Source organism: Muntiacus reevesi, chromosome 1 (assembly GCF_963930625.1).
Source record: "Muntiacus reevesi chromosome 1, mMunRee1.1, whole genome shotgun sequence".
NCBI classification, from domain to species: Eukaryota; Metazoa; Chordata; class Mammalia; order Artiodactyla; family Cervidae; genus Muntiacus; species Muntiacus reevesi.
In genome coordinates this window covers 181,748,240-181,773,092 of record NC_089249.1, presented here as the reverse complement: position 1 = coordinate 181,773,092, position 24,853 = coordinate 181,748,240, and the positions used below count along the sequence as shown (strand labels likewise).

The 24,853-nt window shown below is 42.3% G+C and overlaps 1 protein-coding gene across 1 annotated transcript in view; it reads left to right on the top strand.

Moving 5' to 3' along the window:
• Window positions 1–24,853, top strand: part of OBSCN (obscurin, cytoskeletal calmodulin and titin-interacting RhoGEF) — a 226,432-nt gene that overhangs the window by 35,130 nt on the left and 166,449 nt on the right. Inside the window, exons 8-11 of the mRNA XM_065917289.1 lie at window positions 8,815–9,090; window positions 13,355–13,630; window positions 20,510–20,785; window positions 24,353–24,628. Coding sequence (XP_065773361.1) covers window positions 8,815–9,090; window positions 13,355–13,630; window positions 20,510–20,785; window positions 24,353–24,628 — 1,104 coding nt within the window. The remainder of the gene's footprint in view (window positions 1–8,814; window positions 9,091–13,354; window positions 13,631–20,509; window positions 20,786–24,352; window positions 24,629–24,853) is intronic.

The window sequence follows — 24,853 nt, the reverse complement described above, 5'->3', positions numbered from 1 at the left end:
TTTTTCTTGTTAAAGGTTTATCAATTTTATTGATCTTTTCAAAGAACCAGATGTAGGTTTCATTGATTTTATTTTTAAACTTCATTGATTTCAGTTATCTTTATCATTTCCTTCTTTCTAATCTTTTCTTTCTTGAATTTCTTAAGGTATAATCTTATATTTCTGATTGAAATCTTTCTTCTTTTCTAATGTAAATATTTAATACTATACATTTCCTCTAAGTGCTGCTTTAACTTTGTTCTTCAAATTTTGATATGCTGTATTTTCATTGTTACTCAGTCTAAAATATTTACTAATTTTTCTTGAAACTTCTTCAACTGCTGTATTACTCAGAGGTGTGTTGTTTAATTTCCAAGTGTTTAGAGATTTTACTTTTACCTCTCTGTTGTTGATTTCTAGTCTAACTAGCACATACTTTATATTTTTTAGATTTTAGAACTTGTTAGAACTTTCTTACGTAGACCACAATATGGTATATGTTGGTGAATGTTCCATGTGTACTTGACAGGGATGCCTAGTTTGCCCTTGGGTGGAATGTCTTGCAAGTGTCAGATCGTGCTAGTTACTGGTTCAGCTTCTAACAATGTTCTGTCTGCTAGTTCTGCCGGTTATTGTGTGAAGAGTGTTGAAGTCTTCAGCTGTAATTGTGGCCTTTCAGGCTTTACTTTCAGCTCTATCAATTTCTGTTTCATGAATTTTGAAACTCCACTATTTGGTGCTTACTCATTTAGAATTGTTAGGTCTTCTATGTACGTTGACTGGATTATCTTTAGGTAACACTCCTCTTTTTTGCTGGTAAGTTTTTGGCTCAGAAGTCTGTTCTGCTTGGTATTAATGTAGATACGCAAGATTTGTCCTGATTGGTTTTTTCATTGTATATATTGTTTCATTATTTTATCTATACATATTCGATGTGAGTTTCTTGCAGACAGCATAATGTTGGGTCATTTTTACACATCCCGACAATCTTTCTTATAATAGGTGTGTTTAGACTATACTTGTTTTAATGCAGTAGTTGTTTGAATTGTGGTCTACTGCCTTATTATTTATTTTTGTTTTTTCTCTTTTTACCTTTGCTGTCTTTTTGGGTTATTTATGATGTTTTTAGTATTTCATTTTAATTTGTCTGTTGTGACATAGTAGTTACCCTAGGGATTGCACTAAACATACTCTTCACCATCTGTTTAGAATCCAGAATTTTACTACTTCAGTTGACTTGTAGCACTTATATATAAGTGCTTTTATCATCTCTTCTTTATGTTACTGGTTGTCTTATGTATTATCTCTGTGTACATTGTAAACTTATTCAGACAGTGTGATGATCTTTGGCTTTTAACTATCAAACATATTTTAAAGAATTCAAGAGGAGAGGTATAGTGTATTTAATTTATCCAGTATATTAGTCAGCTCAGGTTTTTATAGCAAAATACCACAGATTGTATGGCTTGAACAACAAAACTTTATTTTTCCTTGCAGTTCTGGAGGTTGGAAGTCCAATATCAAGGTGCCATCATGATCAGTTTCTTGTGAGAGCTCTCTTCCTGTATCTTCACATGGCCTTTCCTTGTGGACAAAATGTAGCAAAGTTAGGTTAAGTTAATATCTGAACTGACAAGGGGAAAAAAGGGAAATTTCTTGGTGTTGAAAGCGAAGATGGAATGAAAGACTAAAGCAGTCAGTCATGAGTTGGTGCTCTGATGTTGTTTGGTTTCAGGGATCTGGATCTGACTTGCAAATAGGCAGTAGGAACTTTGGTTCAAGAGAGTTAAAGGAGTGGAACTGAGACAACTATACAGATCTGAGAATCTTATAGAAACACATATTTAAGGAAAAGTTGGACTTTTCCTTTTACTTTTCAAAAGTAAACTACCCATAGCTCAGGGAGGTATTAAAGTATTTTTCTATTTTCCTTGGCTTGGGTGCAAAAAGAAATGGATTGGAATGTGAATTTATCATATTTGGGACCCCAGATTAAGAAGTTAAGCTAAAAATGAAGCTCTAGGCCAACGATACTCCTGGAATACCTGACAGGAGTATATGTAAAGCATTCAGGAGGGATACCCCTCCACTATCAGGCCATGCTTAATGAATCCCTGGGGAATTCCTTGGGGGTTCAATGGTTGGGACTCCCCACTTTCACTTCCAAAGGCCTGAGTTTAATCCCTGGTTGGGGAATTAAGATTCCATAAGCCACGTGACATGGCCAAATAAATAAATAAAAGTCTTTAAAAAAGAATCCCTGATAAATATGCTCTCACAATAAAAATCTAAGTATCATAGGAATGATCCAATATAAATGAGAGTTGGAACTTACAAACATATGCAAGATTAGACCACCCAGGAACTTCAGATGATAGAATAACAGTCCGAAAGAGGAATATAAATGTATTTAAAATGATTAAAAAGATATATGGAGGACTTGAAAATGTAAGAAAAAGTGTAATACTAGGGAAAAGAACAGGCAGATTTAAAGGAACAAATGAAATTTCTTGGAAAGGAAACATAAAATTTATAATGAACAATTTAGAAGAGGGATAAACAGCAAATTAAACATAGTTGAACATAAAATTACTGAATTAGAAGATAGATCTGAGAAAGTTACTCAATGAATCACAAAGAAGTAAAAAATAAGAGTTAATAACAGAAGAGAGATGAGAAGCAGGCCATATATGTCTAAAAAGACTTCTAGGAGAGAATGGAAATAATGAGGAAGATGAAATAATGAAAAATAATTGGAGACATTTTAGAGATGGTATAAGACATGAATCCTAAACTAAGATTTGTGAGTAATAATGGAAATTGTAAAAACAGTCACAGCTAGACACATCATAGTGAATTGCAGAAGGTCAAAAACCAAGAGGAGATCTTCAGTTCACTTCAGTCACTCAGTCGTGTCCTACTCTTTGCGACCCCATGAACCGCAGCACGCCAGGCCTCCCTGTCCATCACCAACTCCTGGAGTTGACTCAAACTCATGTCCACTGAGTCAGTGATGCCATCCAACCATCTCATCCTCTGTCGTCCCCTTCTCCTCCCGCCTTCAACCTTTCCCAGCATCAGGGTCTTTTCCAGTGAGTCAGTTCTTCATATCAGGTGGCCAAAGTATTGGAGTTTCAGCTTCAACATCAGTCCTTTCAATGAACACCCAGGACTGATCTCCTTTAGGATGGGCTGGTTGGATCTCCTTGCAGTCCAAGGGACTCTCAAGAGTCTTCTCCAATATCACAGTTCAAAAACATCAATTCTTCGGCCCTCAGCTTTCTTTATAGTCCAACTCTCACATCCATATGTGACTACTGGAAAAACCATAGCCTTGACTAGACGGACCTTTGTTGGCATAGTAATCTCTGCTTTTTAATATGCTGTCTAGGTTGGTCATAACTTTCCTTCCAAGGAGTAAGCATCTTTTAATTTCATGGCTGAAGTCACCGTCTGCAGTGATTTTGGAGCCCAAGAAAATAAAGTCTGCCACTGTTTCCACTGTTTCTCCATCTATTTCGAAAGAGAAGAAAGATCAATGGGGTGATATTTATTCTTCTATAGATTTATCAACAGCAATGAAGAGCACAGAGTAAATGGAGAGAATTTATCATTCACAGAATCTCACTGAAATATAATTACCAATGAATTTATTTTATAAAGAAGAAAATCAAATCTGGAGTAATAGAATGGGTTCTAGAGTAATGTGATATGAAGCAAATAAAACAAGTTAATAAAAAAAGAACATCTGATTTCAAGGCCAAGGATTTGACTACACGATTTGATTTCACCAGTGGTGGTTGGCCTGCTAGAAGTTGTAGACCGTATTAGCATATTAATGTTCCTGTGACAAGAGTATTGCCTGTTCTTGGTGACATGGTATAAGAAACTCTCCCTGAAAATACCAGTTCTTTGATGTGCCAGCCTCAAATTATGCGTCCCTTTGTTAGAGTAATTATGAGATCACAGCTGATGAGTAAACCTGGATTGTAGCATATATCAACCTGAACACAATTGAACTGGGAGCATCAGATTCCAAGAACTGTGCTATTCCCTGCTTTGTGCATCTTCTGTATGTGAAGTTTTCTGCATTGAGAAAGCTAGGAATAGGGCCAACTTGGAGCCAAGGCATTCTAGTTTTGAGTTCCAGACGGTGAGCCCTCATCCAGCTCTAGAAATTTGATTGTCTCTGACCGTTTCTTCCTCCCTGTCCTCAGAGTCCACACTGATGTTTTCCAGGGAGTACCCAACAAGAGGGAAAGTGCAGGCTGAGGTGGGGGCCAGCGCCTCGCTAAGCTGTAAGGTAGCCCAGGCCCAGAGATGTCATGATTCAAAGAGGGAAGAAGCTTGAAAGTGTATGTGGAGGCCAAGGTCTGCACCTGGAGCCTGCTGGTGCAGCAGGTGGGCAAGGTAGCTCCTGAGGAGTGTGGTTGGGAAGTCAGGACCTGGAAGGTTTCCTTCCAACTCAGTGTCACAGGTGGGCTCCTTGAAATCCTTAATGTTCCTTAAGTTAACTGTTAAGGAGTGAGGAGTGTGTGATTATGCCACCTAGAAGCCTGTTTCCACACAAAGCTTACGGCATAGCAGCTATCAGGTGTTAATTATATGCCTAGGGCCGGATTTTATGAGTGCTTCTTGTGTTTTTACTTGTGTAAGCTTCACAACCGCTTCAGGAAGAGGAATTACCATTGTAAGATAAGACACAAAAAGAAACTCCGTAACTTGCCAAAGTTCATATAGCCAGAGAAATATAGAGCCAGAGTTTAGCCCAATATTCTGAGGGTTATTTTCTCTCAATATCAAATTGCAGTTTAACAATCCACCCTCCAAACTATGTTAATTTTTTTTTTAAAAGAGACTATTCCACCATCTTCCAGATTCCAGGTATTTTTTGGAACATCAGCTGTCAGATTTATCTTCCCTCAAGATCTCATTTGTCTTTCCCTGTTGTTTTTAAGATACTGTTTTTTACTTTCAGCAGTTTATATTGATGCACCTAGGTATGGTTTTCTTTGTATTCGTCCTGGTTAGGATTTCACAGCATTTTCAGTGCAGATTTTTGTCTTTGGTCAATCATGGAGTAAGTTTTCTCATGTGTCTCTCATGTTATCTCCCTTTCTCTCTCCCTCAGTTCTTTTCTTCTCCCTTTCTCTTTCCCTCAGTTTTTTTTCTCCCTTTCTCTCTACTTCAGTCTCTCTCTCTCTCTCTCTACCTCAGTCTTTTTCTCTCTCTTGCTCTCTCTACCTCAGTCTTTTTCTCTCCCTCTCTCTCTTTTTCTCTCTCTTGCTCTCTCTACCTCAGTCTTTTTTTTTCTCTCTCTCTCCACCTCAGCCTCTTTCTCTCCCTTTCTCTCCACCTCAGCCTCTTTCTCTCCACCTCAGCCTCTTTCTCTCCCTTTCTCTCCACCTCAGCCTCTTTCTCTCCCTTTCTCTCCACCTCAGCCTCTTTCTCTCCCTTTCTCTCCACCTCAGCCTCTTTCTCTCCCCCTCTCTCCACCTCAGCCTCTTTCTCTCCCTCTCTCTCCACCTCAGCCTCTTTCTCTCCCTCTCTCTCCACCTCAGCCTCTTTCTCTCCCTCTCTCTCCACCTCAGCCTCTTTCTCTCCCTCTCTCTCCACCTCAGCCTCTTTCTCTCCCTCTCTCTCCACCTCAGCCTCTTTCTCTCCCTCTCTCTCCACCTCAGCTCTTTTTCTCTCCCTTTCTCTCCACCTCAGCCTCTTTCTCTCCCTTTCTCTCCACCTCAGCCTCTTTCTCTCCCTCTCTCTCCACCTCAGCCTCTTTCTCTCCCTCTCTCTCCACCTCAGCCTCTTTCTCTCCCTCTCTCTCCACCTCAGACTCTTTCTCTCCCTCTCTCTCCACCTCAGCCTCTTTCTGTCCCTTTCTCTCCACCTCAGCTCTTTTTCTCTCCCTTTCTCTCCACCTCAGCCTCTTTCTCTCCCTTTCTCTCCACCTCAGTCTCTTTCTCTCCCTTTCTCTCTACCTCAGCTCTTTTTCTCTCCCTTTCTCTCTACCTCAGCTCTTTTTCTCTCCCTTTCTCTCTACCTCAGTCTTTTTCTCTCCCTTTCTCTCTACCTCAGCTCTTTTTTCCCTCTCTACCTCAGTTCTTTCTCTCTCTCTCCTTGAGTCTGGATATTTTCTTTAGCACTGTTTCTAGTTCACTGGTTTACTGTTCCTTTTTATGTAAATGTTGTCAAATCCATTTATACTGTGTTTGCTTTCAGTTGTATTTTCCCATTTTATAATTTATGTTTGTTTAATTTCTTATAGAGTCCTTAGATTCCAGAGTTGGTAGTACAGTTTTTATATGTGATCTATTTTCTTTTCTTTCATATTAAAGATATGTTATCAAGCTTATATATCAGCTTCCCAGGTGGCTCAGAGGTAGAGAACCCGCCTGCCAGTGCAGGAGACACAAGAGACGTGGGTTCAGTCCCTGGGTCGGGAAGATCCCCTGGAGGAGGAAATGGCAACCCACTCCAGAGTTATTGCCTGGGAAGTCCTATGGATAGACCAGTCTGGTGGGCTTCAGCCCATGGGGTCGCTAAGAGTCAGACACAGTTTAGCAACTGAGCACATGGAGATATCATGGGTATATTCTGGTCTGATAGCCATAAAACTGATCGTCTAATATTGCCTTTTAAAAATTTTCTATTTACTCCTGTCCTTGGCATGCCAGTGAATTTTCAGCTTATGGTCAGATACTGTTGTTTTTGAACATGGATGATGTTATCTTTCTTTAGAAAGAGGATCAGTATTTCTTTTGCTAGAGATAAAAGAAACAACTAAGAATTTTAGTCTGTCCTGGTACTGCACTGATTCAAGGCTGCATTGCAGTTGTGATCAGGGTCGTCTGTCTCTGGTTGGCTTCCAGTCCTGAGCATCCTCCAAGGATTCCTGCAGAGACTTGGGGCAGAGGTGAGGGTCTCTTTCCAAGCAGAGACTCAATTTTAATCTTTGTTTCTCTGTTAATGCAAGGTGCTAAAACGTCTGCTGTAGTTTTCAGAGATCTTCTGCTTGGCTTCATAGTCTCCTGGGCCATGCAGCTGGGGAACTCATCAAACATCTTGGGGGGAATGTGACTGAGTGTGGGGCTCAATTCCTCAAAGCCTCTTTTCCCTGGAGGCTTGTCACCTCAGTCCCTGACATCATCTCTCTATTCACACAAGGTGTCCACAGCATGATCAGTATTCCTGTTTCATAGTAGCGGCCCTATGCTGTACCAAGGAGCAGCAATGCCCGCAGGAGAAAATCAGATGCCCAGTGTGGTTCTAAAAGTGCAGCTCCCCTTTACCTTCCTCACTCACTCCATACCTTTCCCTTTAGGAGATCCCTGGCTCTCGGTCTCATCTCTAGTATAATGACCCACTCAGCTTTCTTCAGGGCTACCTCCCTTCTATCATTTAGCCTTCACCTAAACATCACTCCTTTGCAAGGTTTGCTCTGACTGCCAAATCTAAGCCACCAACCAGTCCCTATTCTCTAGCATATCACTTACTCCATCACACCACTCAACTTTGCGTTACATTATTGTCAGGTTTATATGTTTGCTTGTCTTTCCTCAGCAGAAAGTGGGCTCTATAAGAACAGAGACTGTGTTGTACACATTTCCAGCGGTGGTGTAGCATTCCCAGTTATACCATGGTGCCTGCAGATAATGGACCCTTCATTGACATCAGTTTCCTCAGTGACTGAGTGAATAAATGAATGACTGCATCTCTAGCATGGAATCTCTGAGATCCTCTCTGTATTTATTTGAATTTACTGGCATATGCACAGTTATTAAAATTGATGATATAAGCTGTTGGTAAGGATGTAGAGAACTGGAACTCCACACACTTATGTTGGCAGCATAAATTGGTAAAACAGTTTTGGTAAACTGGAAATATCTGCGAAAGCCAAAAGCAGGTGCTTCTGTGTTCCAACAGTTGTAGTGCTCTAAAACATACATAAAAGTATGTTCATAGCAACTTTACACATCATATTGCCAAATTGGAAGCAACCCAAATGAGCCATAAGAGAAAAAGGGGAAAATAAATTGTGGTGCTTGCTCATACAACAAATCCTATACATTAGTATGAAATAACAGGCTGCTGCTACAGCATAGCATAGATAGATCTTACAGGCATTATGTTGAGTGAAAGAAAACAGACCCAAACAACTTATAATGTTTAATTCCATTCATGTGAAATCAAAGAAGAGATAAAAGTAGTTGATGGTGATAAAGGTCAAAAGGTGACTTTTGGGGAGTGGCCAGTAGTGAATGGGGAGCTGGAAATGTTGTTTGTTGATGTGTTTTGGTCACTTGGAGATAGGTACACTTAAACTTTATTGAACTGTAAATGAATTAGTGTACTTTACATGTGCGTTATGCCTTGAAAAATGTAGGCTAGTTTGTGGGGAATATACCGTATGCCTGGTTCTGGGCATACAAAAGCACACAATTTAGTCTGTCCACCAGAGGTGACTGTCATGTGGGAAGGAAAATGAACTAGCTGTGACAGATGCTGGAATAACCTTGGCCACCTTCTCCCAGCCTTAGGAATTACTTTTGAGTTAGAACATCACTATAATACATGTGAGGTTCTGACACAGGAGACATATCAGACTCTTTACCTATGTAAAGATGCTTAGGGCATCACTGGCTCCAAGGAGAAACTTTTCTGAACTCTGAAGTCTCATAAGCTGGTTTGGGCTTCCTCAGTGGCACTAGAGGAAAAAAATCTGCCTGCCCATGCAGGAGACACCAGAGATGTGTGTTCAATCCCTGGGTCGGGAAGATCCCCTGGAATAGGATCAGATTTGTGTCTTTGACAGTGTATATCCCTTTTTGTGCCCAGAGTCCTCTGCAGTGTTTATCAAGGGGCAGCCAATGCGTAAGGAGGTAAAGGCCGTGGCAGGAACCAGTGCCACGCTGAGCTGCGAGTTGGCCCAGGCCCAGACGGAAGTGACGTGGTACAAGGATGGGAAGAAGCTGAGTCCGAGCTCGAAAGTGCATGTGGAAGCCAAGGGTTGCACCCGGCAGCTGGTGGTGCAGCAGGCGGGCAAGGCGGATGCCGGGGAGTACAGCTGCGAGGCCGGGGGCCAGAAGGTCTCCTTCCACCTGGACGTCACAGGTCAGTCCTTGAAGGTGATGGGACGGGCTTGCACCCCTGACTGACCTGATGATCTTTCCATTGGACTTCATCTCTTTTGGTCTTCTGTCCTCCCACCCCCATTTTCATACCCAAGGCTGGGCAAAGGGAGCTGGATGGGAGGGTGTGAACAGAAGGGAGAAAGGTGTTCTGTGAACCCAGAGTGGCATTTCCATATAGTGATGCACGGTTGTCAGTTCCCAGCATCTGCCCAGGGTCTTCTGGGTGTTCCCTGGTGTCTGGGCCTCTGGTTCTGTCTTGCACTTGGAGTCTGATGTGAACCAGATGTCTTTCAACTGTGGGCATGTGAATTTGCTCCTCTTGGCTGTCCTGACAGCTCCTCAGTGCCCCACACAGCAATGCATGTGGGTTCCCACCAGGGAGAGATGATTGAATTCCAATAAACCAGAACCAGGGGAAATTTCTGCTGCATAGGCTTGGACTTATCTCAAGACCAAGCTATAGATTACTAGAGTTTTAAGTGTTCTGGACATTCTTTCTTCCTTGCACATGGATATTGAAGTTACCTGTGTATCTATAGGACTTCCGAGATGGCTCAGTGGGTAAAGAATGTGCCTGCAATGCAGGAGATGCAGGTTTGATCCCTGAGTCGGGAAAACCCCCTGGAGGAGGGAATGGCAACTCACTCCAGTATTCTTGCCTGGAGAATCCCATGGGCAGAGGAGCCTGGTGAGCTGCAGTTCATTAGTTTGTAAAGAGTCAGACATAACTGAAGCGACTGAGCATGCATGCATGCATGTGTATCTACATGTAACAAAATCTAGACCCATTTTTCTTGCAATTTGTGTGCAAAGTATATAGAGCAGAGAATTGGTCAGTATGTGCCTGAAATATGCACATGTGAGGTCTGGAATTCTCTTTTCTTTTTTTTGTTTTTTTTTAATATAAATTTATTTATTTTAATTGGAGGCTAATTACTTTACAATATTGTATTGGTTTTGCCATACATTGACATGAATCCGCCATAGGTGTACATGTGCTCCCCATCCTGAACCCCCCTCCCCATCCCATCCCTCTGGGAATTCTCTTTTCAAAGCAAATATTGATTTCCTTTTTTCTTCTATTAGAACATTCTATGTCAGAATTCTGCTTGGGAGTCTGATATATAGATTTAGACTTGGAAAGGAATAGTTGCTTTTCCTATACCAGCATGTATGTATCTTTTGAAAATTGTATTTTAGGGGAATATAGCAATTTTTTTCATGGCAATCAATATGAAAGCTATGACAAATTGATTAGATTTTTAGGAAACTGTCTTAAGAGTGACACAAGAAACATTCAACTCAAATAGTCCTATACTCTTTTAAGTGATTAGAACCACAGTGAAAAATCTGCATAGGAAATGATCTAATCCTAGTAGTTTACACTGGTAAATTATATGAAATGCTTAGGAAAAATCCATGTTTGTCGAAATTTTTCTTGAGAATAGAAAAAAGACTACAGTCTCTGATTTGTTTCATGTAGATAGTGTTACATTGATACCAATATCTGACAAGGAAAGTAGTAAGAATTAAAATTACAAACCAATCTATTGTGGATATCAAGGCTAAAATATGAAACAAAATACTATCAAAATAAATTCAGCAGTATATTGAGAGGAAAATTGAAAATACATTGTGGTGAAAGTCATAGTCCAGAAATGCCAGGTTGTTGAAACACTAGAAACATTACAAACAATCTATATATGACATGCAGGATAAAGAATTTGATGAGATTTGGCATTATAAATGCAGAAATGTTTAATAAAATTAGCATCAATTCATGCCATAAAATTCTTAACAAATTATAACTAAAACTGTTTTTTCTTAATTTGACAAGTGATGTTGTAGACAAATAAGCTAATTGCACACAGAAAAGTGAAAGTTTGAAAGCTTTGCTTATGAGATAGGGAGCCAGACAAGGGAACCAGCTGTTACTGTTTTTATCTGACATTCTATAATACAGTTAAGACAAAAATGAAGCAAAAGAGTGAAAAAATAAGGTGGAATTCATGGATAATATGATTTATCCAAAAGATAAACTATGAGACCTAATAAGATAATTAAGAATGATTACCATGTAAAAAAATCAACATGAAGTAGATACTTTTGTGTTTGCATGGTAGCAACAAACATCTAAAAGTGAAATTTTAAAAGAGTTACAATAGCATCAAAAGAATCATTTTCTAATTCCAGGTCTAATGTGCTGTGAGATGCTGGGGGAGGATTATTAAAATTTTTTTGAGAAAGAGATGGGAAGTTCTAAATAGATAGAAATCCATGGAAGAATAAAAAATTTTCAATACCAATTAAAATTCAAAAAATGTTGCTTTAGTGGGATTTTGAAAATTGACAAGTTGCAAAGACCATGTATGGTCAGTTTACTCTTGAGGAAGAGCAAAAGGTGAGTTATTTGCTATGCCAAGTGTCAACTGATATAAAGCTACAGTAATGAATAGAATAGTGTCTAGTTGAAAGGATAGATACACAGACCAAGGGGCCAGAACAGTGATTTCATACACAGACCTGTGCATGAATGGAGGACCACATTCCCCTTCTCCTCTTTAAAAAATGTGGACTAAGAAAGATAAAGAACATTACAGCATACTAACACATATATATGGAATTTAGAAAGATGGTAATGATAACCCTATATGCAAAACAGAAAAAGAGATACAGATGTACAGAACAGACTTTTGGACTCTGTGGGAGAAGGCGAGGGTGGGATGTTTCGAGAGAACAGCATGTATATTATCTAAAGTGAAACAGATCACCAGCCCAGGTGGGATGCATGAGACAAGTGCTCGGGCCTGGTGCTTTGGGAAGACCCAGAGGAATCGGATGGAGAGGGAGGTGGGAGGGGGGATCGGGATGGGGAATACATGTCACTCCATGGCTGATTCATGTCAATGTATGACAAAACCCACTGCAATGTTGTGAAGTAATTAGCCTCCAACTAATAAAAATAAATGAAAAAAAATGTGGACTAGTGAGAGGATAGTTTTAATAAATGTTACTTGAACCATTTAACCATATAGAAAAAAGATGAGACCAATAACTCATACCACACGTAGTCAGCTCCTGTTGAGTTAGAGACCATGGAATTAAAGGGAAAAATCATAGATGACAAGATAGATAGTTTTTATTAATATAGGATAAAGGTGATTTCTTAGAATAGAAATGCACTAACCATAATGAAAGAGATTTAACATACTTGTGTACATTAAAACTAAACATGAAGATTCATCAGAAGACAGCGTGAGTTAGTAAAACGCATACCACACAGATATGAAAGATGTTTAGAACACACCTTCTTGTCAGTGCCTAGCATTTAAATACAAAAAAGTTCCTTAAAATGAACACATGAATGACAGTCAGTGCTATTGAAAATAGGGCAGAAATTTTGAACAATGACAACCCAGAAGAGCAAACACCGATAAGCAAAACATCAGAAAAGGTTCTTAAGTTTGAGTCATCAGAAAAAATGTGTAAGACAGAGGAGGTAACACTCACTCCTACCAGTTTGCCAGCAGTGAGAGTAGGTGAAGGTGGAGCCTCAGGAATCTCGTTCATTGTAAACGAGAACATGGGCTGCACATTCCTGTGGAAAAGATTCTAGCCTTATGTAGGAAGACTGGGAATGCACATATCATAACCGTACAGTTCCCATCCTATTGCTAAGTGGGCAAAAGATCTGAATAGTGTCACCAGGAAGAAGAAATAGCGAACCCGGTCCTAAGAGGAAAGTTGCTTAGCTTCTTCATTTCTCAGACAATGGCAAAGAAAGCAACGGGGAGGTGCAAACGCTCCCTGAGATTGCCATCAGTTAACAATAATAAGAGTGGGCAAGGCACTGAGCCTCAGCCATCCATGGACTGCAGGTGAAAAAGTCCCTGCTTGCACTTTATGGAAAAGACTGGGGGTGAATCTAGAAGGCTTGGGGAATACTTGCCTTGTGACCCTACTGATGCCAGTAGTAGGGGATGAGGCTGATCCAAAGGCCACCACATCCTGACCCAGCTCGCATGGACAGCTCACATGTAGGAGAATGCATAAACTATGTCACTTGTTGCTGAGAAAGTTTGGGGGACCTCTGCAGGGCACCAGACTGTTGCAGATCCCCGAGAATCTTCCAGCCCCATTTCCCCCTCCTCCCACTCCCAACTCCTCATCCTCATTCTCTGCCTGGGGCTGCCGTCCTGACTGAGATGGGGTCTCTGACCCCGTGTCTCTCCCTCTGTCCCCAGAGCCCTCGGTGGTGTTTGCCAAGGAGCAGCCGGCACGCAGTGACGTGCAGGCCGTGGCGGGAAGCAGCGCCACGCTGAGCTGCGAGGTGGCCCAGGCCCAGACGGAGGTGACGTGGTACAAGGATGGCAAGAAGCTGAGTCCGAGCTCGAAAGTGCTTGTGGAGGCCACGGGCCGTGGGCGGCGGCTGGTGGTGCAGCAGGCGGGCAAGGCGGATGCCGGGGAGTACAGCTGCGAGGCCGGGGGCCAGAAGGTCTCCTTCCACCTGGACGTCACAGGTCAGTCCTGGAGGAGGACGCCGAGCTAGCCTGCGTGCAGGTGCTGAGGGGACTGACTACCTGCCTCACCGAACACGTGTGCGCTTGCCTGGATCCTCCATTTCTTCATGCCTCCCTGTCTTCCATGTCCTACACGGATACCCATGTGGGCCTGGGGGGGATGGGTGGGGAGGGTGCCTGGACTCTCCTCTTGTCTGCATTCAGTAAGGCTCGGTCACAGTGTCTTAGCATATGCCCCGAATCTTCCTGTTACTCCTAGTATCGAGACCCTGACTCTGCCTGATAATTTGGGACTGATGTAGACCTAGAGATATGTGATTTTCCTCCGTTATATGTCTTTCTTGACAGCCACCACATGCCCTAATCTGACACCTCATACAGGTTCTTGGCTTGCCTGAGGTGATACAGTTTCATTGTTCCTGGGTTAGGGGAGATATTGGTCACACAGTCCTATTGAAATTCTTCAGGAGTGCACATTCGATGATCAATTTTTAAGTTTCTGTGTGATCCTTCCTTCCTTTTCCCGGATATAGAAGCTCCAGTTGCCTGTAGGTACCAAGAAATTGGTCCATGTTTTCTTGTCACCCTTGCAAAGAGAAGAAAGGAAGGATGATTGGTGGAGAGTCACCTGTGCCATTTAGGGTGGTCTTCTTAGATCAGATGTGATTTTGCATTTGTCTTCAAACGATTTGGATGTCCTGAGCCAGTATTCCCCTTGGCATTACATTGATGAATTTAGGAATGGAAAGGAAAAATTTGCTTCTGCTACGTTAGTAGGCTTTGCTAATGAGGAGTTACTGTCCTAGCAGCCTCTGACTCACAAAGCAGTCTTTTATTTCATTTTGTTTTCCTAATGGTGTTTTGCTGAAAGTTTCAATTTTTGTTTCAGGTTTTAAGGATTCGTTAACAGAAACCACTTATTAATACACAAATACACAATTTTGATATTTAATAGAGAATTCTCTATCTTACTGTCAATAAGAAGTGAAGTCACTCAGTTGTGTCCGACTCTTTGAGACTGACCCCATGGACTGTAGCCTGCCAGGCTCCTCCATCCATGGGATTTTCCAGGCAAGAGTACTGGAGTGGGTTGCCATTTCCTTCTCCAGGGGATCTTCCCAACCCAGATTTCAAACCTGGGTCTCCCGCACTGCAGGCAGACTCTTTACCATTTGAGCCACCAGGAAAGCTCAATAAACAACTTTCAGTACACAATCATTAAAAGAAAAGAGAAATAGAACAGTAAAGGAGGGTAACAGTACATACATCACCAAATTGTGTTTTCACTGACATCCGGACTCAAACAGCACTATAAGTCCCGTGTAACAGCGATCTGGAGTCTCAGCTGGGAAAATGTCTCAGGCAGCCCATCTGCTCCATGGGTGAGACTTCAGATTGCAGTTTGGGGGTTCCCCTTTATAATCCCTGGCTGCAAAGGAGTAAATTGCAGCTTTGGTTTTATGTTAATCGTGTTTTACGAAGCTGTTTGTTTTGCAAGGCTCGAAAGGTTGTTAAGCCTCAGGTGTGGTTGGCCAGATGCCCTCCAGAGCTCAAGAATCCCAAGATCTGCCCTCTCTTATCTATGGTGCTGCTTGGCTTGTACTCACATCTGGCACACAGTCAGCCTGTGTCTGGGCAGGTCAGAAGCAAGGTCAGAGGTCTACTTTGCTTTCTTGTCTTTGAAGCCTGAACTAAATTACTTTCATTTAATTTCTCTAACCAATGGTCAGTGAGTATCTCTGCTTCATGGCTGAAGCATAGGGCCGTCTAAGAATTGGAAGAGAGCCTTCATGCCTAATAGGGGTGGGGTGCCATCCTCCATTGACTAGTAGGTCCAAACATCTAACACTGAGACCTTGCCAGATAGGAAGATTTGTGGGTGTGTGTATACCCCAGATCCCACCATGCATCCTTGGAAGATGTGGTTTTCAGAGCATGTTAGAGTATTCTAAGGTAAAACCATTGAAAAGTTGTGAAATGTGGCTGAATTCTAGAAAACTATGAAAATGGGCACAAGGAGATAGAGAAAAGTTGACTTGTCAATCAGTAGGACCAATAATGATAAGTTTTCTCAGCCCCATAGTTCTCTGGTAAACTATACAAAATGGGAGAAGTATTCTTCCATGCTTGTGGATTTGGTCCTAGAGAGAGATAAAGAAGATATACTCTGTAACTCTCTCCATGAACAAACAACATCAGTACCAAAATCACACAAGAAAGTCAGGAAGAATGAAATTTGAGACCAGTGTGCTACCAGTAACAAGGCCAAAATTGTAAATTAAATGTTACCGGAAGGGATTCAGAAATGTGTCCAAGGGTTAGAGATCTCTGATGGAAGTCCAACTCCAGGATTGCCCTTTGGAGTTAACCTTGACAACGTTAATAGATAGAAAGCTTGACTTTGAGAGATTGAATGTGGAAAGACTTGATCATCTCCATGAGTACAGAATCAGTCTGGGAGATTGTTCCTTTCTAAGAATTTGTCCATCTCTTCCAAGTTGTTCATTTTATTGGTATATAGTTGCTTGTAGTAGTCTCTTATGATCCTTTGTATTTCTGTGGTGTCTGATGTAACTTCTTCATTTTCATGCTGATTTTATTGGTTTGAGTTATCTCCCTTTTTTTCTTGATGAATCTGGCTAAAGGTTTATTAATTTTCTTTATCTTTTCAAAAAACTAGCCTTTAGTTTTCTTGATCTTTGCTATAGTTTTGTCTGTTTTTCATTTATTTCTACGCTAATCTTTAGGATTAATTTCTTCCTACTAAGGTTAGATTTTGCTTGTCCTTTCACTAATTGTTTTAGGTATAGAGTTAGATTTTTTTTTTGAGATTTTTCTTGTTTCTTGAGGTAAGATTGTATTGCTATAAACTTCCCTCTTACAATTGCTTTTGCTGCATGTCTTAGGTTTTGGATCATTGTATTTTCATTTTCATTTGTCTCTAGGTATTTTTCGATTTCCTCTTTGGTTTCTTTACTGATTCATTGGCTGTTCAGTAGCATGTTGTTTAGCCTCCATGTGTTTGTATGTTTTATAGTTTTTTTTTCTTGTAGTTTATTTCTAATCTCATAGCATCGCTATTGGAAAAGGTGCTTTCAGTTTTGAAATGCTTTCACTGAAATACTTTCATTGAAAGATTATTTCAGTTTTCTTAAATTTCCAAGACTCACCTTGTGGCCCAGCATGTGGTCAGTCCTGGAGAATGTTCTGAGTGCACTTGAGAAGAATGTGTGGTTTGGTGCTTTTGGATGAAATGCTCTGTAAATATCAATTAAGTCTGTGTGGTCTAATGTGTGATTTAAGGCCTGTGTTTCCTATTAATTTTCTGTCTGGATGATCTGCCCATTGACAAAAGAGGTGTGTTAAGTCCCCCACTATTATTATGTTACTGTTGATTTCTCCCTTTATGGTTGTTAGTATTTGCCTTATATATTGATGTGCTCCTATGTTGGACACATATATATTTACAATTGTCATATCTTCTTTTTAGATTGATCCTTTGATCATTAGATTAGATGAGATATTTGGATGGCATCACCAACTTGATGGGCATGAGTTTGAGTAAGCTCCGGGAGTTGGTGATGGACAGGGGGGCCTGGCATGCTGCAGTCCTTGGGGTCACAAAGAGTCGGACACAACTGAGCGACTGAACTGAACTGAACTTTAATCATTACATAGTATCCTTCTTTATCTCTTATAACAGTCTTTGTTTTAAAATCTGTTTTGTCTGAGCATTACCACTCCAGCTTTGTTATGATTTCCATTTGCATGGAATATCTTTTTCCATCCCTTCACTTTCAGTCTGAGGTGGGTCTCTTGACAGCGTATACACAGGTCTTGTTTCTGTATCCACTCAGCCAGTCTATGTCTTTTGGTTGATGCATTTAATCCATTTACATTTAAGGCAGTTATCAATATGTATGCTTCTATTACCATTTTTTTAGTTGTTTTTATTTGTTTTGTAGGTCTTTTCCTTCTTTTGCATTTCCCGCCTAGAGAACTTCCTTTAGCATTTGCTATAAAGCTGATTTGGTGGTGCTGAATTCTCTTAACTTTTTCTTGTCTATAAAGTTTTTGATTTCTCGATGAAATCAGAGGTAGAGCCTTGCTGTATAGAGTATTTTTGGTTATAGTTTCTTCTCTTCCATCACTTTAAGAATATTGTGCTTCTGTTGTCTGCCCTCTGGTGGATGAGGCTATCTAAGAGGCTTGTGCACACTTCCTGATGGTAGAGCCTGGTGGTGGATAGAATTGGGTCTTGCTCTGGTTTGCAGGGCAGCGTTTAGTAACTTAAATCTGCTTGTTTGCTGATGGGTGGGTCTGCCTGTCCTCTGTGTTTAGTGTTTTGACCTGAGGTGATTCTTGCCTGGTATCCACAGGCTCTAGGGTAGGGCTAATGGCAGAGACCTCCAGGAGGGCTCACGCCTACAGGTGCTTCCTGTCAGTACCCTTATCTCCATGGTGATAAGGAGATATCACCCTGCCAGCCCACACCCCCGCAGGGGACCCTCTGATGCTAGCAGGCAGGTCTGGTTCGGTCTCCTACGGGGTCACTGCTCCTTTCCCCTGGGTCCTGATGTGCCCAGGATTTTGTGTGTGCCCTCAAGGAGTGGAGCTTCTGCTTCCCCAGGGCCTGTGGAAATCTGCAGTCAGATCCTTCAAGTCAGATGCCCTGGGGATTACTAATCTCTTTGGCAGATCCCAAGGGTGGGAAGCCTGATGTGGGGCTCAGAACCTTCACAGCAGTGAGAGAACCTCTGTGCTATAATTGTTTTCTGGACCACGGGTCGCCCTCCCCGTGGGTATGGGATTTCCTTTTAACATGATTGCACCCCTCCTGCTGTCTGTTGTGGCGTCTCCTTTGTCTTTGGACTTGGGGTATATTTATTGGTGGGTTCAAGCCTAGTCCTGCTGATGGTTGTTCAACAGTTAGTTGTGATTTTGGTGCTCTTCCAGGAGGAGGTGAGTGCACATCCACTCTGCTGCCTTGAACTAATCTCCATGAGTACAGATCAAATGGTTGATTGAACTTGAATGTTATACACTAAGAAAAAAAGTTAATAATACTGATCACCAGTTCCTGCCATAAAATTCTTAGCAAATGTATAAAAGTATTCTTTTTTAAAATTAATGTTGTGTAATTCATTCAACAACAACAAAAACAGCAAGGTGTGTCTGGAAATATTTGATGTGAGAGATGATACATGTAGGCCTCTCCAACCACTGAGTTGAGTAACAAGGAAATAAAATCAACAGCAAACAGTTTTGAAAAACTCAAAGTGAAATTTGCTGATGTGATGATCAACTCAGACAATCTCGGAGATGAATTATTAGATTGCATATAATTCTAGAGTAGAATTAGTATGTAAAAAATCAACATGCAGAAAACATCTCTACATACAAGTCCTGGCAAAGAATGCTTGGCAAATGAAATTTGTGTGAAAGAGTTAGAGTAGTATAATTGTATCATGAGTCTAATTTCAGGTCTGATAGAAGTTGCTAAGAGGATGTGTGTGGGGAAATTATTCAAGATTCTTGAGAGGCAGAGGTTGAAATAGATGAGTAGAAATCTGAGGGAGAAATAAAAAATTATTATTAAAAATCAAAATGGAACAGAATATGTTTCTAATTGTCAGATGAAAGAATAGCAGGCAGATTCCAAAGGCATGGTACAGTCAATATGCAGTTCTCTCGAAGAATGTTCAGTGGGAGCATTTACTGGTACCCAATGTTAGAAATAATCATAGGGCAGCAGTTTCCAAGATAAGGGGATTCCAGTGCAGGGGTAGTTAGCACATCAGAGGGGCAGAATAGTGAGCTCAGAAACAGTTCCTTGCATGAAGGGATTCCTGCACCAGCCACCCCCCTTCCCCCACTTCCACATATTCCGTCTGTTACTCTGTTGTCTATCAGAGAAGTTGAGAAGGGATACGGTCTTCAAATATTGTGGTTGCATCACTGAACTATACAGAAAGCTTAAGTTGTGATAGCAATTCACACCACACACAAAAGTCAGCTTGTAGTAAATTAGAAACCTAAGTGTAAAAGGTAAAACCCAAAAAACCCTCAGATGATATTTTTAAAGATTTAAGGTAAGGAAAAGATTTCTTAAATAGAACACAGCACTCTACAATGAAAGAGATGAGAAGATGTGAGAACTATTGAAAGGAAAACGTTTGATTTATCAGAGGAATTGAACGAAGAGTAAAAATGGTAGTCACATAGTTGGAAATATCCTTAAATCTTGTCATTCTCTGGTGTTTAAATGGATAAAGAGCAGCCAGAGGTGAAGTGAGAAAGGAGAGCGCCCACTATCGGTAGTTGTGAAAAGCTTTGAATAGTGTTGCTCAGAAGGAGAACACAGTCACGGGGAGAGAACCCAGTGCTAAGGGAAACGGGTTTCAGCTTCCTCAATCCTCATGCAGTGTGAAAAGAGCCAGGGGGAGGTGTAAGCACTCCCAGCAGATTGCCGTCAGCTGACAGCAGTAAGAACAGGAAAGGGTGCTGAACCAACTCCATGGACTGCAGGTGAGACGTCCCTGCATAATAGTAGGGAGACGACTGTGGGTCCATGTAGGAAGGCTAGGGAACAGTTGCCTCATGACCCTGCTGATGCCAGGAGCAGGGAATCTTTTCCAATGGCGCCCCCGGACCAGCTCAGAAGGACCCATGGGGAATGTTTAAATTGTGTGTCTTTTGCTGAGAAACGCAGGGGTCCTCCTCAGGGCACAGGGCTGGTGCAGAGCCTGAGAGTCTCCAGCTCCAATGCCCCTTCCCGCCACCCCACGGCCCACCTCCCCATCCAGGTCTTCTCTGCCCGGGGCTGCCGTCCTGACTGAGATGGGGTCTCTGACCCCGTGTCTCCCCCTCTGTCCCCAGAGCCCTCGGTGGTGTTTGCCAAGGAGCAGCCGGCACACAGTGACATGCAGGCCGTGGCGGGAAGCAGCGCCACGCTGAGCTGCGAGGTGGCCCAGGCCCAGACGGAGGTGACGTGGTACAAGGACGGCAAGAAGCTGAGTTCGAGCTCGAAAGTGCATGTGGAGGCCAAGGGCTGCACCCGGAAGCTGGTGGTGCAGCAGGCGGGCAAGGCGGACGCCGGGGAGTACAGCTGCGAGGCCGGGGGCCAGAAGGTCTCCTTCCACCTGGACGTCACAGGTCAGTCCTGGAGGAGGACGCCGAGCTAGCCTGTGTGCAGGTGACGAGGGGCCTGGCTTCCAGCCTCACCAGACTTGTGTATGCACTTACCTGGTGCCTTTATCTCTTCATATCTCCCTGTCTTTCATGCCCCATCTTGACACCTGTCTGGGCTCGGGGGTGGGTGGATGGAGAGGAGGGTAGGGGTTGATAGAAGAAGGATTGTTTCTGTCTGCCTGTTTCCAGGCAGTGAGGCTCAGTCACTCTGTCTTAGCATCTGCCCAGAACGTTCCTGTTGTTCCTGGTGTCAGGATCCTGACTCTCCCTGAAGCTTGGGGCTGAAGTAGATGTGGGGATATGTGACTTTCTTCTCATCAGGTGTCTTTTCTGACAGCCACCACTTGCCCTCATTCAAAACCTCATGTAGATTCTTGATTGGTCTGAATTATTTCAATTTTATGAATTCCAGATACATTAAAAATTCATAAAATTTCATCAAAAATTCATCATTTTTTGGGGGGGAGAAAATGTTGGCCACATGACCTTGGGATTATTTCAGGAGTGAACTTTGAATGATCAAATATTAGGTTTCTGGGAGGCCTTTCCTTCCTTTTGCTGGATGTGGAAGCTCTTATTGCCTGTAGGTAACAAGAAATTGGCCCATGTTTTCTTGTCACGTCCTTGAAAAGGGAATTAGAAAGGATGATATATATAGTCACCAGTGCTGTTTAGGGTGATCATCTTAGGTAAAATATGGTTTTTCCATTGGCTTCAGAAAGTTGGATGATCCAGGTCAATATTTCCCTTGGTGTTATTGATGAGTTTAGGAATGGAAAGGAAAAAGGCGCTCCTACCACATCAGTAGTTTTTGCTAATGAGGAGTTACTATTCTCTCAGTTTCTGACTCGCAAAGCAGTCTTTATTTTGTTCTATTTTCCAAATGTTCAGTGAGTGTGTGTTCCTTGTGGCTAGAACATAGGATAGTCCCAGAAGTAAGGTTATTCTTCTTCTGGGAAAAAATTACTCCATGGGAAAAAGAGATGGGCTGCCATCCCACATTGACTCCTAGGTGCCAACACATACCAGTCTGGGACCATGGTGTAGGTTTGTATTTTTGTGGGTTTGTACAACTTGAGATCTCACATGGTTAGTTGTTTGTGGTTAGTTGTTTTCAGAAAATGTCAGTGACTATTCTAAGGTAAAAGTATTGGAATATTGTAAAATGTGGCTCAATCCTGGTAAACTATGTGAAAATGGACAAAAGAATATAGAGAAAAGTCAAAGAGTTGTATAACCTGTCAATCATTAAGACCAATAATGAAAAGTCTTCTCAACCCATAGTTCTCTTGTACACTGTAAATAATTACCTGGAAAACTGTTACTCCATTCTTGTGAAGAAGGTTCTAGAAGGTAGAAAGAAAGTACACTCCATAACTCTCTTAATGTACAGGACATAACATCAACTAAAATCACACAGTGAAAGAAGAGAGGATTAGATTTCTGACCAGTATACTGTGACTATTTGGGCCAAATCATAAATTAAATGTTATCAAGATGGATTCAGTAGTGTATGTGAGGGTAGAGATCAGTGATTCTAGTCCATGGTTGTACTTTGGGTTTAACTTTGGCAATGTTAATAGAAAGCTTGACTTAAAGAGATTGAATGAAAAAAGATGTCATTTCCATGAAGACAGAATCAAGTGGTTGATTAAATTGGAGAGATAAAAAGTTTGATAGTATTGAACAAATCAATTCCTGCTTTAAAATTCTTAGCAAGCTATGTAAAAGTGTTCTTTTTTTAATGTTGTAAACTTTCTACAAAACAGCAACAGCAACATCAACATCCCCCTTAGGACATACCAGGAGATCTTTGATGTGAGGGACGGCACACTTAGGCCACTGGAACCAGTGAGTTCAGTAAGGAGGGGAATAAAATCACTGGCAAACAGATTTGAAAAAATCAAAATCAAGGTGGACTTTGCTGATGATATGATAATCAGCTCAGATAATCTCAATGATAAATTATTAGACTGTGTATGATTCTCGAGTAGGATTAGTGTGTAAAAAAATCAATATGCAGAAAACATTTCTACATCTGAGTCCTGGCAAGGGATGCTTGGAATAAGAAATTTGTGTGAAAGAGTTAGACTAGCACAATTGTCCCATGTTTCTATTTTCAGGTCTGGTAAAAGTTGGTAAGAGGCTGTATGTGGGGAGATTATGTAAGATTCTTGAGGGACAGATTGCAAAGTTGGATAGAAATCTGAGGGGAAAAATCAAAGATGTTCATTAACAATCAAAATCAAACCACATGTGTTTTAGGGTGTTCTGAAGGAAGAATAACAGGCCGATTCCAAAGGCACTGTGCATCCAGTGCTTTGTTTTCTTGAAGACATGCAGACTGTGAGCGTTTACTGTACCTGATGTCAGCGATTACCATAAGGCTGCCGTTTTAAAGATGAGGGGATCCCAGTGCAGGACTAGTTACCTCATCAGAGGAATACAACAGTGAGTTCAGAAAGCGTTCTTGCATATATGGACTCCTGCTCCACCCATCCCCTACACCTGTGTCTTCGTTTGTCACTGGGTGGTCTGTTGGAGCAGTCGAGGAAGGATGTTGTATTTGTAAATGGTGCTTCGACCACTGAGTCATATGGAAAATTAAATTGTACTATCTGTTCACGTAACACACAAAAGTCAACTCGTAGTGAGTTAGAAACCTTGGTGCAAAAGGTAAAACCCCCCAAACCCTCAGCTGATAACATGGTCTTTTTTGAAGATGTAGGGTAAGGAGAGATTTCTTAAATAGAACACAAATGATCTATACTCCAAGGCCTATTGGACATTATGACACTGTTGGAAGGAATAGCTCTGGTTTATCAGAGGACTGGATCAGAGAGTAAAAATGCCAACCACGCAGTTGGGAATATCCTTAAAGCCTACCTGTCTCATCTTTCTCTTGTTTTTGAATGGAAAGGAGTGGCCAGAGGTGAGTGGAGAAAAGAGAGAGCCTGCTATGGGCAAGTGGGCAAAAGGCTTCAATAGTGTCATCAAGAAGAAGAAAGCAGTGATGGCAAGCCCAGCCCCAAGGGGAAGGGCGATCAGCTTCTTAATTCCTCAGACACTGACAAAGAAGCGCAAACACTCCCAGCAGATAGCCACAAGTTAACAACAGTAAGAGTAGGCAAGGGTGCCAAGCCTGAGACATCTTCTTTGTTGACTGCAGGTGAAAACGTCCCTGCGTCACCATGTGGAGATGGCAGGGCGCCGTATAGGAAGGTTGGGGAACAGTTGCTTCATGACTCTACAGATGCCACAGCAGAGGAGACGTATTTTCCAGCAGTGCCCCCACCCTTAGACCAGCTTACAGGAATCCATGGGAGAATGTGTAAATTGTGCCACTCATTCTTGAAAAAGGCGAGGGGTCCTCTTTCAGGGCATAAGGCTGGTGCAGAACCTGGAGAAGTCTCCAGTTCTATGCCTCCTTCCCACCTGACCACCACCTCCCCATCCAGGTCTTCTCTGCCCGGGGCTGCCGTCCTGACTGAGATGGGGTCTCTGACCCCGTGTCTCCCCCTCTGTCCCCAGAGCCCTCGGTGGTGTTTGCCAAGGAGCAGCCGGCACACAGTGACATGCAGGCCGTGGCGGGAAGCAGCGCCACGCTGAGCTGCGAGGTGGCCCAGGCCCAGACGGAGGTGACGTGGTACAAGGACGGCAAGAAGCTGAGTCCGAGCTCGAAAGTGCGTGTGGAAGCCACGGGCCGTGGACGGCGGCTGGTGGTGCAGCAGGCGGGCAAGGCGGACGCCGGGGAGTACAGCTGCGAGGCCGGGGGCCAGAAGGTCTCCTTCCACCTGGACGTCACAGGTCAGTCCTTGGAGGTAGTCAGTTAGCCTTATGTGGAGGTGATGGGCTGGGCTTGCACCCCTGACTGACCCGATGATCTTTCCATTGGACTTCATCTCTTTTGGTCTTCTGTTTTCCCACCCCCATTTTAATACCTGAGGCTGGGCAAAGGGAGCTGGATGGGAGGGTGTGAACAGAAGGGAGAAAGGCATTCTGTAAACCCAGAGTGGTGTTTTCCACACGGTG